The following is a 17455-nucleotide window of genomic DNA, read 5'->3' as shown; positions in this document are numbered from 1 at the left end:
TCAGTAATGAGAGTGAGAGAGTGCGGTGCCAGAACACATGGGGTTTAAGGCTTGTAACGGGGGAGAATCCTAACAGAAGGCATCGGGTGCTCTCTGACATCTCTCTGCAGGTGTTTTCCAGGTGAGGGTTGGGGATGGTGGAGAGGAAAGCCTTGTCCAGGGTATTCTCTTGGACAGATCACAGCTCTGGACTGGCCAGCCCTTGGGGCTTTCTGAAGCAGCAGAGGGATCTGGCTGGGATAGGGAAGTCCTGCTCACTCTGCCCTGGTGGGGAAGCTACCAGCCTCTGCCTTTGGAACCCCTTCATGAGAAACCTTCAGGCTCATCCTGGGGTCAGGCTGAAGGGGAAAGAAGGTGGTTACTTTCAACCCTGAATTCTGCAGCAGGTGCTTCCTCATCAATCCCTGCACTACATTAGCTTTTGAGGACTGGCCTTGAGCAGGATTAACTGAACGTCATCCACATCAGATTGAGTCAGAGCCGCGTCCTGCATGTGTGTGCGCACACGTGCAGAGCATCTTAGTAACTGCCTTCGGATAGGGGCTGATGAGACATTTAGGTAGTGAGTGACTGGATAATAATTTGTGATATTCATTCATATTTCTGCCCCCACCCATCCTTTCCCCAGATTCAATCAAGTAGCAGGCTTCGTGCCTCCCTCCTTCAGGTGAGGTGTGGGGGAGGGAGGGAAGCAGAAGAAACTTACAAGTTTTCCTGGCTTTTGTTTTCTAAAAGCTAGAGACCAGAAAGAGGGCAGAGGTAGGCGGGAGCTTGGAGAAGCGGGAGGGTGAGAGGAGCTTCCTCCCAGGAACAAAGGAGGACTGTCCAGGCTGGGGGTGTGCAGACCAAGGTTGGTTGGCTGCAAGACTCAAATCCTGGCTCTGCCACCTAGAAGCCATGTTATCTTGGACTAATTACCTTAACTTTTCTAAGCCTAAAAATGAGACAGTAATAATGCCTACCTCATTGATGTGTTGTTCTAACACTGTGGTTTTAGTCCCAATGTTCTGGGTTGTTGATATTAAGCTTTGGAGGTCCCCGAGACACAAAGCTGCCTACCTAATTGGATGGGAAAATAAGTCAAACAACCAAGCACATCTCTTCCTGACTTTATGCCCTCTGACTCCTTTGCAAGTCAAGACCAGAAGATACCAGACCTCAAATCTTTCCCATCATTTCATTAGCTCCGTCAAGACAGAACGGACATTTCTAGGGCACCTGTTAGGTGCCCAATCACTTATTATTGTTACTTTCATCACCATTATGGGGATTGGCTAGGCTCAGCTAGTTGATTTGCACTTAGGAGTTATTTACGTGTCTGGCAGTTGAGGCTGACTGCTGGCCGGAACCTTAGCCGGTAGGAACATCTCCATGTGGCCTCTCCGTGTGGCTTGAACTTTCTCATAGAATGATAGATGGGTTCCAAGGGTGAGCATTCCAAGAGGGAAAGATGGGTGGAAACAGAATCACCTTATATGACTTTGGAAGTCCCACAGGTCACTTCTGCTGCATTGCATGCAAGACATGGATGATTAGGCTTCATCTCTAAATGAGAGGAGTGCCAAAGAATCTGCAGAAATATTTTAAAACCACCAGACCTTTCTAAGTATGCAACATTGGACAAGTTACTTGGCTTTTTAGAACTTCACTTTCCTCATCTGTACAGTAATGTTAATAACCATAACACCTTGTTTATAGAAACAAAGTGAGAACTAAATGAGTAAATCTGTGTAAAGCCCTTAGGACAGTGCCTATCACATAGTGATGGCTCAATTAGAGGTAGTGCTTACTTTAAGAATTATCTCATTAATGTCCACCCAAGCCTTTGAAATAGACATTTGATCCCCATTTTGCAGAGGATGAGACAGAGGTCCTAAGAGGATAAGTATCTTTCCCAGCCCAAACATCTTCCCAATTCCCAATAGGGAGTCTCCTCTGGGAATGATGGGGGACATTGGAAAACAGTTACAACTGAGTTCTTCAGGGCCTGGGATAAGTAGAAACCTTCACCTGAAATAGTGCCCCTCAAAGTATTGTTCTTACAGTGTAAAATCAAGTTAGTGGACCACAATTAGCACTATTATTATTTTTATTATTATTATTGTTATTATTATTTTTTGTAGAGACAGGGTTTCACCATGTTGGCCAGTCTGATCTCAAAGTCCTGGCCTCAAGTGATCCACCCACCTCAGCCTCCCAAACTTCTGGGATTACAGGCGTGAGTCACCGTGCCCATCCTCAAATTAGCACTTTTAAAAAAGTGACATCTAATAATACGAAATGGGAACTATTAGAGTACATTTTGTAAATATGGGTAACCTTCATGAAACTTTTGTTTCTTACATCTCTATCCATCAGTGGTTTTCATTTGGGAGCTATTTTTACCCCCCCGGGAGGCATTTGACTGGAGACAATTTTGATTGTCAGAGCTGGTGGTGGGAGATGCTGCTAGCTTCTAGTAGGTAGAGACCAGAGATGCTGCTAAACATTCAGCAATTTGCAGGACAGTGCCTGCCCCCTGCCCAACAAGTAATTATCCAAATCAAAATTTCAATAGTGCTGGGATTGAGAAATCTGGATCTGTCTGTATTTATATCTGCATAGCTATATCTCTCTATGTATACTGGGTGGTAATGTAAAATGTATTTCATCCTGTGGGTTGCAGTTGGAAAGTTTGAGAGCCCCTGGCCTAGAAGTCTCTACATGAGTCCAGCTCCTGGACCTTGTTTTGCCCTCAACATTTGCTCATCAGCCTCAGTTAGCATCTGCCCCTGCTCAGATGATTTGGATTTATAATTTGTTTTCTTCTGATTTTCTTTTACTGTGAGGTCTCCCAAAATAGTACTTATCTCAGGAGAGTTGAAGCGTCTCAAGAGAGAGTCCTCTAATACCTCTTACCCCTGGCTCAGAGAGGTTTGCGCTTTCCTGACGGCTAATTCTAAGACTCCATTTTCTCTGTTTCCTCACACTGGATAATGCTATCACGAATACTGTTGGCTATTAGTTGAGCATTTCCTATATGCCCAGTACGTCTCAGTTCCATGCATTGGCTCATTTATTTCTCATAGCAACTTTGTGAAGAAGATTCTGTTATTCTGCCAGTCTTCCCAATCAGGAAACGGAGGCTGAGAGAAGTTAAATCACTTGTCTAGGGCCACACAGCTGGCAAGTAGCAGAACCAGGATTTGAATGCAGTTCTTTCTGACCTCAAGCCCAAGTCCTAAAGACCAGGCTGTACTACTACTCGTCTGAGCTATGTTTTGGGCATCATAATCTGGGGCTGAAACCCATCTGTCACATAGAAAGATCTAGAAAGAGAAAAAATGTCTCAGTTGGGGCCAGGCAGTGTGGAGTCTTGTTCTGGCTCTCCCTCACACTAGCTATGTGACCGAAGAAAGAAATCTTTTAGAGTGTCATTTTCCTCCTCTTTCAGGTGGAGATTAGTGTACCTGTTTAGCCTGTCACAGGAAAACCGTAATGAGGCAACTCTATGGATATGGAACCTCTTGGGCCAGTTCTGTGGCCATCCACCCAGTCACCTTTCACAGATCTTACCTTGAAACTCCCTTCTTGAATCCTCATTGCTGGCAGGTTGTCAGGGCTCCCTAACCACCCTTCCAACCTGGAGTCCCTCCCTCCACCTTTCTCTCTCTTTTGCTGCCTGGTGGTCCCTGTGAAACACGACTTTCCTTCTTCTATGGCAAATCTGAGGCTCTCCTCACACGATGGTCCGCTTACATTGGTGGGGCTCCTTCTGCTGCCTTGATCTGCCTCTAGCTTCCTTTCCCAGCCCCATCTTCTCTTCCTCATCATGCTTTGTCTCCTCTGCTCTCCTTCTTGCCCTCTCTACTTGGCCACATCTTTTTTTTTTTTTTTTTATGGAGTCTTGCTCTGTTGCCCAGGCTGGAACATAGTGGCAAGATCTTGGCTCACTGCAACCTTCTTCTCCCAGGTTCAAGAGACTCTCCTGCCTCAGCCTCCAGAGTAGCTGAGTTTACAGGCATGCACCACCATGCCTAGCTAATTTTTGTATTTTTAGTAGAGATGGGGTTTCACCATGTTGGCCAGTCTGGTCTTGAACTCCTGACCTTGGGTGATCCACCCTCCATGGTCTCCACAGTGCTGGGATTACAGGCGAGAGTCACCACGCCCAGCCGGCCACATCTTTTAGACCCATTTCAAAAGTTCCATGAAGCCTTTCTTATTCTGTGCAAGCGGACATGAACCCTTGGATTCCCAAAGCCCCTTACTGGTATGCCTACAATGGCTCTTAATAACTTCCACTTGCTGAACAAATACCATGTGCCAGGTATTGCACTAAACATGCTACATCCGAAGTGTGACTGATCTTCATGACAACCTTTTAAGACAGGTATTATTCTCATTTTACAGAATAAGAAAACTGACCCTCTCAGAGGATAGGTGACATGCCCAAGGAGACACAACTAATAAATGGGAAAATCAGGATTGTCATCCAGTTCTAGCTGATTCTATGGTTCTAATACTTAACTCGTGTGTTACACAAACGTCTTTCTACCTTGTATGTAAGGTTTTTCTAAATTAATTTTTTTTGGTAGAGATAGGGTCTTGCTGTGTTGCCCAGGCTGGTCTGGAAGTACTGGCCTCAAGCAATCCTCTTGCCTCAGCCTCCCAAAGTGCTGAGATTACAGTTGTGAGCCACTACACCTGGCCATTTTGAATGACTGTACAATCTCCCCTTTCACAATGAAATTTTCATGAGAGCAAACACAGGTTTTGCTCAAGTTCTTGGCTCCAAGCTTTGTGTAGATGTTTAAGAATAGTTTGCAGAATGAATGAATGAAAAAACAAATGAGCGAATGAAGTACTGCACAGGTGTCAGTGGTTGGCTGGGTTTCAGATGGTGTTTGGTGAGGACATAGCATGCCTCTGACAGTAGTGGCTGACACAATATTTAAGAGCATTCACTAGGTTTTAGCGTTTTCCTCTGCTCCCAAGCGGTTTTGTAAATCTCTTGTGAAGATGCTATTTCTCTGAATAAGGCCATCAGCAAGGGCCAAAGCTGTTTGTCTTACTAATCCCAATGAAGTTGTCTCCAAAAATAGCTTATCTGAGGATTGTGCAATGAGGAGGGGAGAACAAAAGCTGAAGTGACAGATCTGCAGAGCTTAGCTATTGTCTCTGGCTTAGTACAGATAAGAGACAGAGCCTTAGAAAGGGCCAGGGAGTTAGGTAGGGGCTGAGCCAGAATCAGACCGTAGGCCTTCAGACTCCATCCCCACTTAGGGGCACAAGGGAGAGCACTGACTATGGAAACACCAGGGTTGCCGGGCAGTGAGTCCCAGATGACATTTGTCAGATGCCACTTCTTACAGGAAGCCCTCCCTGACCAGAACTGCTCCATCAATTTAGAGGTAGGACCCAATGCCATGTGCTTCCCACAGCACTCTGTTCTGCTACTATAGCATTTTCACAGTCATGGCAGGGTAATACACATTTCTTCATTCAAGAATATTTAGTGAGCACCTAAAATGTGTCAGGTACTACATGAAGTGCTGAGAAACAACAGTGAGCAAAACAGACAAATATCCCCACCCTCATGGAATATACACTTCTAGTGTGTGTGTGGGGAAACAGATAATACACATGTAAATAAGTTTGAAAAATATATGTCAGGCAGTGATAAGTACTATGGAGAAAAAGCGGGAAAGGGCAATAGGGATTGCTGGACAGTATTGGCAATAGGGAAGTCACTTTTAAATTGGATGGTAGGAGAAATTGGATGATCACTGAGAAGGTGACATTTGAGCAAAGAGGGGAAGGAGGTCATGGAGGAGGCCACATGGAAAGGAGGGGCTCCAGGCAGAGGGGACAAGAAGTGCAAAGTCCCTGAGCTGGGAGTCGTGAGGCTCCCCATGCCCCTATCATTTGAAGAGTAGCAAACAGGGATGGTAGGAAAGAAGATCAGAGAGGGAATAAGGGCAGGTCATGCCTGTGTGCCCCCTCCTCACCCCAATGCCCACACTTCAGTGAATTATCTTGGACACTAAACCTCTGACTCCAGCCAAGTCAGCTGGATGTCAGCCGCTCATTGCCCAAGGGAACGGCTGTCAAGGGGAAGCTAAAGAAAAAAGTGTCAAATTCTTGGCTCTTAACTTTCAAAAGGCAGGTCCAGGTATAAGCTGGCAAAACTGTGGAAGGATGCAAATTCTTCCAAACCCAACCAACCTTGGGGGGCAACCTCCTTGCAAGAACCTGGAGCACTTTACCATCACCGCCATCCCTCCAATGGGAGATGGAGCCTGACACTGGGGTCTCACCAAGTGAGAACAGTAGTGGACCACTTTCTATCTGTGATGCACTTGAATGGGATTGCTTGCTGACCTGCTGCCTCTCACCTAGGCTGAGTTCCCTGACCCTGGGTCTTGGTCTCCCTCCGTGTTGTGTTCACATGTCTAACACAGGGCCAGATTCCTCACTCTTGTATGTTCTCTTTGGCTTCTTCTGTATATTGAGGAAGCATATTTGTTAAGAAGTTTATAACCTGGGTTCCATGTGTCCTTTGGGAGATTTAGCAGGGCAGGAATAATAGGTGAAGTTTGAGCCTCCTGTGTTCATTTTTCTTTAGCTTTTATTAGATTCTTAAAGGAAATGCTGATCCAGGAAAAGTTGAGAACTGCTGGAACGGAGGATATACAAGGTCCCCCATAGTTAATAAAAATAGTGCCTACTCTGTGCCAAGCTCTTTCATATTTTGTCTCATTTATTGTTCATCCCAACCTTGTGAAGTAGGTGCTATCTGCATCCCCAATTTACAGGCAGAGTGGTTGGCCTCAAGAGGGTAAGTGCTTCACTTGGGTAGGAGAGCTGGGCCTTGAATTCAGGTGCATGCTTGGGGCCACTGTCCTGGTCCCCTCCTCCACCTCTTCTGTCACAGGATGTGCTAATCCTAACACATGTATGCTTCCCTTACCCATTTTGGTTTTGTCACCTGGAATGTCCTATAACTTTTATTAAATGTTTAAAGTTATTTTTAATTTTAGTTTGGACTGATTACCTTTTTGAGTAACGCGTCTTCATGCTGTAGGACAATTTTTTTTTTTTTTTTGAGACAGTGAGATAACTCGCTCTGGGAGTTATCTTGGCTCACTGCAATCTCTGATTCCCAGGTTCAAGCGATTCTCCTGCCTTAACCTCCTGAGTAGCTGGGATTACAGGTGCATGCACTACGCCTGGCTAATTTTTATGTTTTTAGTAGAGACAGGGCTTCACATGTTGGCCAGGCTATTCTCAAATTGCTGGCCTCAAATGATCCGCCTACCTCAGCCTCCCGAAGTGCTGGGATTACAGGTGTGAGCCACCGCGCCTGACCAACAAAATTCTTTTACTCTGTGATAAACTTATGTCTTTCTTCTTCAGGGTGGACCCTAAGTCCTAAAACCTGGAATCTGACCCAAAAAACCTGAATTGTTTTGTCTTTATATTCAGATTTTCCAAATTTCATATATCCCAGTAAATAATTGAAGAATGACTACCTCCGTTAATAGCTACTGTTCATGGGATGCTCACTGAGTGCCTGGCATGGTGTCAACTGTTTTAGCCTCATGATCTCATTTGATCCTTCCGATGTCCCTGTGAAGTAGTTAGTATTATTATCTCTATTTTATAGTTAAGGAAATGGAGGTTTAGACCCATGATGTGAGCTGCCCAATGTCACACAGCTACTACTGGCAGAGGTGGAATTTGAGTCCAAGTCTGGAAAATTAACTAGTATTCCACTTGCCAAGCCACTGGCCTCTTGACTGGGGTTGGCAGATTTATTCCTGTGCATCCTTCAATGGTGACAATGGCCCAGCAGTCTGGGTGGCTGGAGAGGAAAAAGTAGGGCTGCTTTGCTGCCTGTTGGGAGATCAGAACAGAGAGGACCTGTCTGTCTGAGGGATTCTTGATGAACTCTGGGTCCTCCTGGATACAACGAGGTGACTTGGAAAGGCCAGCAAAATGTAGACTCTGGCGAGGGGCAGATCTGGACCCTAGCACCCTCTGGGGCATGTAAGCCACTGCTTGGCCAGTCTTCCTTCTGGAAAGAAACAGGAGGCTGCTACTGCCTCTCTGTGCTGCCTGGGTGACCTCCAAACCCCAGTAATGAATGAGATCATCAGAACTGAGCAGCTCAGGAAATGCCTTTAGTGCCTTGTGGCTTCAGATATCCAAGGTCCAAATTATAACTTGCATCTGCCCAGTGATTTGCATTTCGGTGTTTATACTTCAATGATCTCGTTGAATCCTTTGTGTGTCCTGGTGGGCTGTGATGATCGTGTCCATTTGCTAGACCAGAAGAGGCAAGATGAACTGCCCAAGGTCATGCAGAGCTAAGACTTGAACCCAGGCCCTATTGACTCCAAATCCCATTTACTTGCACTAGACCAGTGATTTTTAAACATCATTCTGTGGAACTCCAGGGTGAATGGGGCAGGCCAGAGCAAGGGTCTCAGGAAGAGGAGGAGGCTGAGGAGGCTCTGTCTTCTTCTCTCCACTCCACTATGAGCTGATCTTTTTTTTTTTTTTTTTTTTTTTTTTTTTTTTTTTTTTTTTGAGACGGAGTCTTGCTCAGTCGCCCAGGCTGGAGTGCAGTGGCCGGATCTCGGCTCACTGCAAGCTCCACCTCCCGGGTTTACGCCATTCTCCTGCCTCAGCCTCCGGAGTAGCTGGGACTACAGGCGCCCGCCACCACGCCCGGCTAGTTTTTTGTATTTTTTAGTAGAGACGGGGTTTCACAGTGTTAGCCAGGATGGTCTCGATCTCGTGACCTCGTGATCCGCCCGTCTCGGCCTCCCAAAGTGCTGGGATTACAGGCTTGAGCCACCGTGCCCGGCCCTATGAGCTGATCTTATATCAGATTTCTGTGTAAGATTTGTTAGAAGATTTGTGTTCCTAACAAAATGTTTTCAGAACTGCCCCAAATGATTCCTTCTTCTCTGGGAATGGAGTTGGGGTTTTTCTTTTCCTAGAGCCCCCTTTTCTCTATTTGGGCAAGAAAAGGACTGCTCTCTGTTGGAGGATATACTTAACTACAGGATGGTAGCACAGGGGAATGTAAAAGGTACTGGACAAAGAGGCAGAAGACCTGGGTTCTACAGCTTTGGTGTGACCCAGTAAAGTTATTTACCTCAGTCTTCCCATGTGTAAAATTGAGGGAGTTGGCCTAGATAATTACTAAAATACAGTTCAGAGCATATAAACCGAGGATAGTGAGATCTTACACAGGGGTACGGCATCTAAAATTGAATGAAAATATAATTTTTTTGGTATGTGCGTTTTTATGGAAAGAGAGTCTATAGCCTTCATCAAAGTCTTAAGGGGGTTTGTGATACAGAATCTCTGGCTTCCTAGGATTTTTTTTTTTTTTTTTTCCTGATGGAGTCTTGCTCTTGTCACCCAGGTTGGAGTGCGATGGTGTGATTTTGGCCCACTGCAACCTCCGCCTCCTGAGTTCAAGCGATTCTCCTGCCTCAGCCTCCCGAATAGCTGGGATTACAGGTGCCCACCATCACACCTAGCTAATTTTTTGTATTTTTAGTAGAATTGGAGTTTCACCATGTTGGCCAGGCTGGTCTTGAACTCCTGACCTCAGGTGATCCACCCGTCTTGGCCTCCCAAAGTGTTGTGATTACGGGCGTGAGCCGCTGCGCTCAGCCGATTTTCTTTTTCATTTTTTGACAGAACTGCTGGGCAATCTTGTTTCTCCTTTTGGGGGTATCAGGTTGTAAGAATGTTGTGAGGAAGGCATTTTCAATAAGGAAACTAGGGCAATATACAAAGATAAGCAGAACTAAAAGATGGAAGCTACAGGAAGGAGAAAGAGACTGTGAGTAACTTGACAATCTTATTTGTGCCCCTGTATCCAGACATACCTGACACCCCTACACTTTTCAACTATATCAATCACTGGCTCTTTCCGCTTTAAGTATTTTCTCTCTCAATCACCTACAGAATGAATGGTCGATGTGCTAATATTATTGGAAGAGGTCCTTGCCATTTGCAAAATTATGAAACTCAACTCAGAAAAGCAAAGTAGAAAGAGAAAAAGGGATGGGATGTGGGAAGAGCGTTCCTCCTAGGCTTTTCTGAATCTCTGAAGAAAAATGTTTCATATTTTACTCACTGTCCTTTATTCTGTTTTCAAACTGGGGGCTTTCAGAGGCAGCAAAGACCTTAGAATCAACCCCACCATTACACAGATGGGGAACCAAGATCCAGAGAGGGGATGTAACTCTGCTCTTCATACAATAAATCAGTAGTAGGACTGAGACTGGAACCCAAGTTATTGACTCCAAAGAATGCTCCACCTTTCTGTGTGACCTTCCTCAGTGCTTTTTTCCAGGCAGGGTCACAAGTCAGCAGAGCTTGGGAGGGTTCTTGTGCTCCTGTGCGCTGCTGGGCCCCAAGGATCCACACCTTATCCAGAAATGTCTGCAGTTTGGATGTCTTTTGAAGTTCTGTGGGCACAGGCAAACAATCAGTGGAGTGTTGGCCTGGGGATGCAAAGGGAAGGGGAAGGGAACCAGCCCCTCTCTCTGCCTGGGCTTTATCCTCTCTCAGGAAATAGGCCCATTTAGGGGACTGGCCCGGGAACCCCAGCTAGGGTTGGGGTTCTAGGGATTAGGGCCAAGCCAGACATTGCTCAGTGTTGGTCACAGCGGGAAGGAGCCGCAGGAGGATTCAGAATCTGCTAAGGGTCAAAAGCGGTTAAGCAGGATTTATTAGGCAAGTCCAGGGCGTCACGTTCAGCCACAGGGCCAGATTGGTGCAGCCCCTTAGGTCAGTAATCGCAAAGGCATAAATGGGACCGAGGGGAGCCAGCACTAATTGTCCTCAGGACGTGGTGAGAGTGGCTCTTCTGGGGTGGAGACTGAAGGGCAGGGGAAAGGAAAGCGAAGAAGGAGCCTAAGACCTAGGACGGGATCAAATCCGAAGCGGAAGGAAGGGGAAACGCAAGGCTCGGCCTGCCGCTCGTCCACAAACCACTCAAAGCCGCACAGGAGAAATGACCTTTAATGTCGACTTTGTTTCCAGCCCCACCAAAGTGCCATCCTTCAGTGAAGTACAAGGAGGGGCTTGAGAGGTACGAAGTCACGACACACACAACGCCCCCGGCTGCCTCCTGGGCGCACACTCGCTCCGCCCCCACAGGGCGGCCCCACGCGCACACACATGCGGAACACACGCACACCGCAAAGACACACTCACTTGCACCCACGGTTAAATACAAGTAGAGAGGGACTCGTTTATATATACACAGAGGGAGAGAGAGAGGTAAATCCCGGCGGCGTCGGGTCCCCCAGGCTCTCAGCATGCTCGGCCCGGCTCTCCGCGTGGTACCTGGCACCCATGCCCCTGCCAGAAAAGCAGCTGCCCCTGTCCCTGGCCCTCCCCCCCGGTTCCCCTTGGGGCGCGCGTCTACCCGGCGTGGACGCTCCCCTCCCCCCTCCACCCCGCCCTCCCCTCCCCCCCACGATGTTTTCCTCCCCAGGGAAAGGAAGCTGCGCACGGGGGCCCTAAAACTGCCCGGGCGCCAGGGGCATGTTGCTTTTGAAGCCCGGCTGCCCGTTGGCCACGTCGGCCGCGGCCTCGCAGCCTCCGTTGCTGGCGCCGCCGTCGGTCCCGGGGCTCTCGGGCTCGGCCAGGAGCTTGAAGGTGAAGAGCTGGCCCGAGTCGTGGCGGCCGCGGCGGCCGGGGGCCTCAGGCGCGGGCAGGCTCAGGAGGGCGCCGGGCGCCTTCCACTCGGGGAAGGCGCACAGCTCGACTGGCGGCGGCGCGCCGCGGCCCAGGTAGCCCGGGCTCGGCGAGGCCGAGGGCAGGGTCCGCTGGCTGCCGCTCAGGCAGCTGCCGCTGTCGTCCAGCGAGTCCTTGCGCGACTGCGAGCGCTCCAGCGAGCCGCCGCGCGTCCACGGCCGGTAGGTGTAGGCGCAGCCGCCCAGGCGACGGCGGCGACGGCGGCGTCGGCGGCCGCGGCACTGGCACCCGAGGATGCGCACGAAAGCGCGCTTGAACTCCTTGCTGGAGCATGGGTAGATGATGGGGTTGAGGCAGCTGTTGAAGTAGCCCAGCCAGAACACCACCTTGAACACGGCGTCGGGGGGCTTCAGGGTGGAGAACAAGGAGCCTGCAGTGGGGAGGGGGGTGGGCACGGGCAGAAAGACAGCAGTTTGTGAGTAGTCAAGCTCTCGCCCCAATATGCTCCTCAACATTGTCAACCCGCAGCGTTTCTGCCGCCAGGCCTTTCCCCGAGCCAGTTCCTTGGCCCGGAATACCTCCCTTTCCATTTCAAAATGAATGAATCCTACATTCATTTTTAGGGCCAGCCTCAATAACTTCGCCTTTGTCCATGAAACCTTTCTTGATCTAGTTGAACAGCATCTAAGCTCCTATAATTTCTTCTGGTAGCCCTTGGCACCTTCTATCAAAGTGGTAACAATAATCGCCCACAATTGCACATCGCTTTTGGGTCAGGCACTGTGCTAGGTGCTTTCCCGATATTAGTTTATCCTTCACAAAACGTCATGAAGTAGATGCCGACTTATTTCCGTGGAAAGTAGAAGGTGTATTGAAGACCTAAATGTGAAAGGTAAAGTTTTAAAGGTAAAAGAGGACAACATAAAAGACTATTTTTTTGATCTAGGGGTGGAGAAAAACAGTACTTCAAAAGGACGAATCATGAGGCAAGAATCTGAGAAGATATTTACAATGTCCAAAACAGTCAAGCGATTGATATTTAGAATATGCAAGGAACTCTTACAAATCAGCAAGAAAAAGTGTTCCCAGTAGAAACACTTTTTGGGCAATGGAAATTAGCAGGAAATTTACAAAATAGGAAACTCAAGGGCTAATGAACATATGAAAAGATAATCAAAATATCAGGCAGTCAAATAAAATAAAAACCGCAAAGAGGCTGAGTGCAGTGACTCATGCCTGTAATCCCAGCACTTTGGGAGACCAAGGCAGGAGGATCACTTGAGCCCAAGGGTTTGAGCTCTGCCTGGGCAGCACAGGGGGATCCCGTGTCTACAAAAGAATTAAGCATTAACCAGGCGTGTTGGTGCGTGCCTGTAGTCCTAGCTACTTGGGAGGCTGAGGCAGGAGGATTGCTTGAGCGCAAGAGTTCAAGGCTGCAGTGGACTATGATCGTGGCACTGCGCTCCAGCCTGGGTGTCAGAGCAAGACCCTGTCTCTAAAAAAACAACAACGAAAATGAAAACCACAAAGGAACGTATCTGATAGGCTGGCAAACATTAGGAAGCTGGATGCTTCCAAGTTCACACAGGGGTGTGGCGTGTGGGGACTCGAGGAGCTTTGTGCGTGGCTGGTGGGGGCACAGGCTGTACACACATCCTGGAGATGACTCTGGTAGCACTTGGTCTAATTAACTATACATACATCTTGTGACCCAGCCATTTTGCTCCAGGTCACAGATCTCAATGAATTTTCACACAAGTCCATAAGGGTTCATATATGAGGGGGCTCATGGCAATATTGTTTGTAGGGACAGAAGGTGGGAGACAACCTGGATGTCCCTCCCTGGGAAAAGTAGAATGGGGTAGATGCATTCTTAGATATTATGCAGCATTTAGAGGCCCGGGGTGACATGTCCACATGACCACATGGAAAGATCTGAAATACATGGTTCTTTGTGAAAAAAGTAGGAAATAGAATGAGGTTTATGACATAATACTATTTAAGTAGCTCACCAAACAACCACATGCATTTTGCAAAAACACACTCAAATTAACAAAAACATATTAAAGACAGAATGCCTAGGGGTGGAAGCGGAGGGAAATGGGTATGGGAATAAAAGGAAATAAATCAATATAATGAGACAGGCCTGGCATACACTCATGATGATGAGATGTTACGAATAAGAAACATGATTAACTCACCCCTCTGAATTTGAGATCCCAAAACATTTTATGGCAATATTCAAAACAATTTCCATTTTAAATATAAGTCAGCTGAAACTTAGAGAGGTTAAATGACTTGCCCCAGGTCACACAGCATGCATGTAATATATCTGGGATTTAAACTAAATTCTATTTGAATAAAAATGTGTCTTTTTTTTTAAAATAAAGAAGATGCAATTAATAATCTGTGTAGAGATAAGAAAATATAAAAATGCAAAAAGAAAAACTATTTTAAAAGCACATATAACTCTGCAGTGCCAAAATACCATATTTTAGTGTCTATACTTTCAGATTTTTCCTCTTGTATATACAAATTTAAATATCTTAAGAAAATGGAATACTTTCTAGAACATTTTGTACCTTCTAACCGTGTCTCTGTCCCTGCCACCTGGCTTGTGGCATATTTTGTATTCCTGACTTCTCAGACTGAGCTTCCCAAGGGCCTGGTCTGTGGGATCATCACTGAATTTATTTGTTAAAAGAAGAGTCAACACTCTTAGAGCATATCTGAATGGGAGGGATCTTAGCAACTGCCAAGTCCAACCAATTTGCAAGTGGAGACACCAAGACCCAGAGAGTAGCTGAAAATCCCTGAGGTGGTTGGCACAGATGCCACATGGATTCCCATCTTTGATTTTGGATTGCTCTTGCATTTCCTCTCTGTAGCATTTCACTTTCTTGATTATTTGAGATTTGGCCTGTTTCAAACCTCAAATAATCAAGAAGAAGAAATATAGGAGCCTGACTCCTAATTCTCTGCGCAGTAACTCAGTGGTGGCTACTGGGGGGGCAGTGGCTGGGCTCTTGGTGCAGGACTAAGTCAGTCAGGAATTCAACTTAGAAAGAGGGTTATCCATACCTGGATGTAAGCGCCAAGTGTAAGTACTGACCTCTTTTCAGGTCAGGGGGAAATGTGGCAGTGGGATACTTTTTAGGTTTGGTCTAGGTGAGATAAGGGAGGGCACTATCTTGTGGCCTGTTTTGTGACAAGATTCACACCATTAGTTTGGGGTTTCACCATTGGAGCTACTCTTTTGGATTAAGACTCTGTACAGAAGGCCCCAGCTGAAATGCAACTATGGTATATGAACACCTAGTTATCCCCTGATGCGGGGAGTTGTCTCTGTCCACAGGGATGGGCTTATTTCTGTCACTGAGTCTGAAGAACATAGGAAACTGGCCTTGACAAAATGGGACACTGGGGAATAAATTTTGGAGAGGGCCAGACATGGTGGTTCACGTCTGTAATCCCAGCACTTTGGGAGGCCAAGGCGGGAGGATAGCTTGAGACCAGGAGTTCGAGACCATCCTGGCCAACATGGCAAAACCATGGACAGGATCTAGAGCAGGAAAGCATGTTTGTTGAGGACCAACTTGTAACTTCATTTGGTGCCAACCCTGTTGAAGGTGGTTGTGAAATAGGCAAATGGATTAATGAGGACACAACCTGAGAAACTGGCTCTTTTAAAGGTTGCACGAATATCAATAATGCTAATAGCTACGATTCATCATAGCCAACATTTATCTTGTGTGTGTGCTCTGCAGGTCCTGTGCTAACTCTTCACACCACTAGCTTATTTAATTTTTATAATTGGAATGTACCAGTGAGGAAGGTACTGTTGTTGGTCCCATTGTTTTGGATCAAGAGACTAGTATATGGTAGTCATAGTTATTTAAATTCTTATATGTTCATTCATGTGTTCATTCATTCATCCGTCCCACAAACACTAAGCTCCTGCTAAGTGCTAGGCATGAGGACAAGCTATGGGAATACAGAGATGAGTTTGGGGTGTGGTGTTGCACCATGGCAGCTAACAGGCCATTCAACAGAGCAAATGTAGCATTAGGAAGGGCATACATTTCACTTTCCCCCTATGTCCGTGTGGCATATGTTTTTTGGTTGTTCTTCACGTCCGTCACACTGGAAGTGCCTTGTCAGGGACAATGATGGGCTAGATTTTTGCCTTCGTTTTCTTACAAAGTACCCTCCAAGGACCATGGCCTTGAGAAGTGTTCAGCCAAAGGTGAGGGGGTGATGCCAACTTTTCTCATGGGCATTTACTGCCACATTTTGGATTTGGGCTCGTTACACTGTTTATTCGTCTGAGAAGAAGCAGCCAAGGACCATTCTTTGCCCTTGGCTCATTATGATTAGGCAGTGTGGTCAAGTGGCTGGAACCCAGAAATTGGGATGACACAGACCCATATTGAAACCCCTCTTGAGTTATTAGCTGTTCAGCTTTAGAAGAGTTAATTAGCCATCTCAGCCTCATTTTTCCCATCTGTAAAATGGGGACAATATCTGTGTCATAGAGTTACTATGAATACATGAAAATATCCATGTAAAATACTTGACACAGAGTCTGGCATCTTGAAAATAATAAGTAGTGACCATTTTCTAAATATACTTTATATCCTGGCCCATTCTTCTCGAGGAACTCAGCTCTGATTAGCCCCACCCAACTCAGATGGACTTCTTTATTCTGCACCCCATAGAATTCATACAAGCAGATCGTATTTTGTTATTTTATTATTTGCTTTTTCATGTTAAGCCATCCCAGGGCTGGCTGAATCCTGGTTCGTCACCCAGATTGTAAATTCCTTCTGGGAAGGAGCTATATCTTCATTTCTTTTCTTTTCCTTTCCAGATTTGTATATTTTTTTATTTCAAAAGTAATCCATGCTGAATTTAAAAAATACATATCACAAAAAGTCTAAGTCTAGAGTAAAAATACTCCACTTAAGCAGAAGGGATCAGAGTTAACAGTTTTATTTTGAATCCTTCCAGATTTTAAAAAATGGGGTCATACTGCACATTCCTTTCCCCAAATTGCTCTCTTTGCTTAGAGTATGTAAAAGATATTTCCCTGTCAAAGTACGTGGTGCTATTTCACTTCTCTCCCCGCCCCACAAGGGCTGCATTACATCCTACTGTCCGGATAGATGGTAGTTTTATTTAATGCCTTCTCTATAGGTGATTTCCAATTTTTGGCTATTATGGACTGCAGTGATGAAAAGCCACATGCATTCACTTTTTGCATGCACATTTGAGTGTTTCTGTGCAATAAATTCCACATGAGGAGTCACTGGGTCATCTCCACTTTTAAGCACTGTCAGCCAAATTGCCTTCTGAACTGGTTGTACTAATTTACCCACCTATCAACTGTGCCTGACTCTGACATTTTCCCTACAACTCCCCAGTTCTGGGCTCTTTCAGCCTTTTTACTCCTCACTTGTTTGGTAGGTGAACACTGGTGTTGCCCTCTTGTTCCATTTGCATTTCATTTTATTTTGTCCTCCTGCACAGGAGGGCACCCTGAACAAGTTCTCAGTGACTTCTGACAGGGAGTCCCCTTTTTTATTGGAATGGGACTCCTTGGGATAGAATCCTGGCTCTGGCCATGTGACCTTGGGCCAGTTTCATACTGTTCCTAAGCCTTAGTTCCTCATCAGTAAGATGGGCTAATAATAGTACTAACCTCTCTGATTGTTGTGAGGATTAAGCAAGGTGAAAACAT

The 17455-nt window shown here is 46.3% G+C and overlaps 1 protein-coding gene across 2 annotated transcripts in view; it reads right to left on the bottom strand.

Moving 5' to 3' along the window:
* ADRA1B (adrenoceptor alpha 1B) overlaps window positions 1-17455 on the bottom strand; it is a 73046-nt gene that overhangs the window by 5317 nt on the left and 50274 nt on the right. The window contains exon 2 of one of the 2 annotated variants that reach the window (XM_045394467.1): window positions 11017-12145. The exons of the other annotated variant lie outside the window; for it this stretch is intronic. Coding sequence (XP_045250402.1) covers window positions 11538-12145 — 608 coding nt within the window. The 3' untranslated portion in view covers window positions 11017-11537. Of the gene's footprint in view, window positions 1-11016; window positions 12146-17455 lie in introns of those variants that run through there. 2 annotated transcript variants of the gene reach the window in all.

This window comes from Macaca fascicularis, chromosome 6 (assembly GCF_037993035.2).
Source record: "Macaca fascicularis isolate 582-1 chromosome 6, T2T-MFA8v1.1".
NCBI lineage: Eukaryota > Metazoa > Chordata > Mammalia > Primates > Cercopithecidae > Macaca > Macaca fascicularis.
Note: the sequence above shows the minus strand (reverse complement) of the source record. Positions and strands in the feature narration are given on the sequence as shown.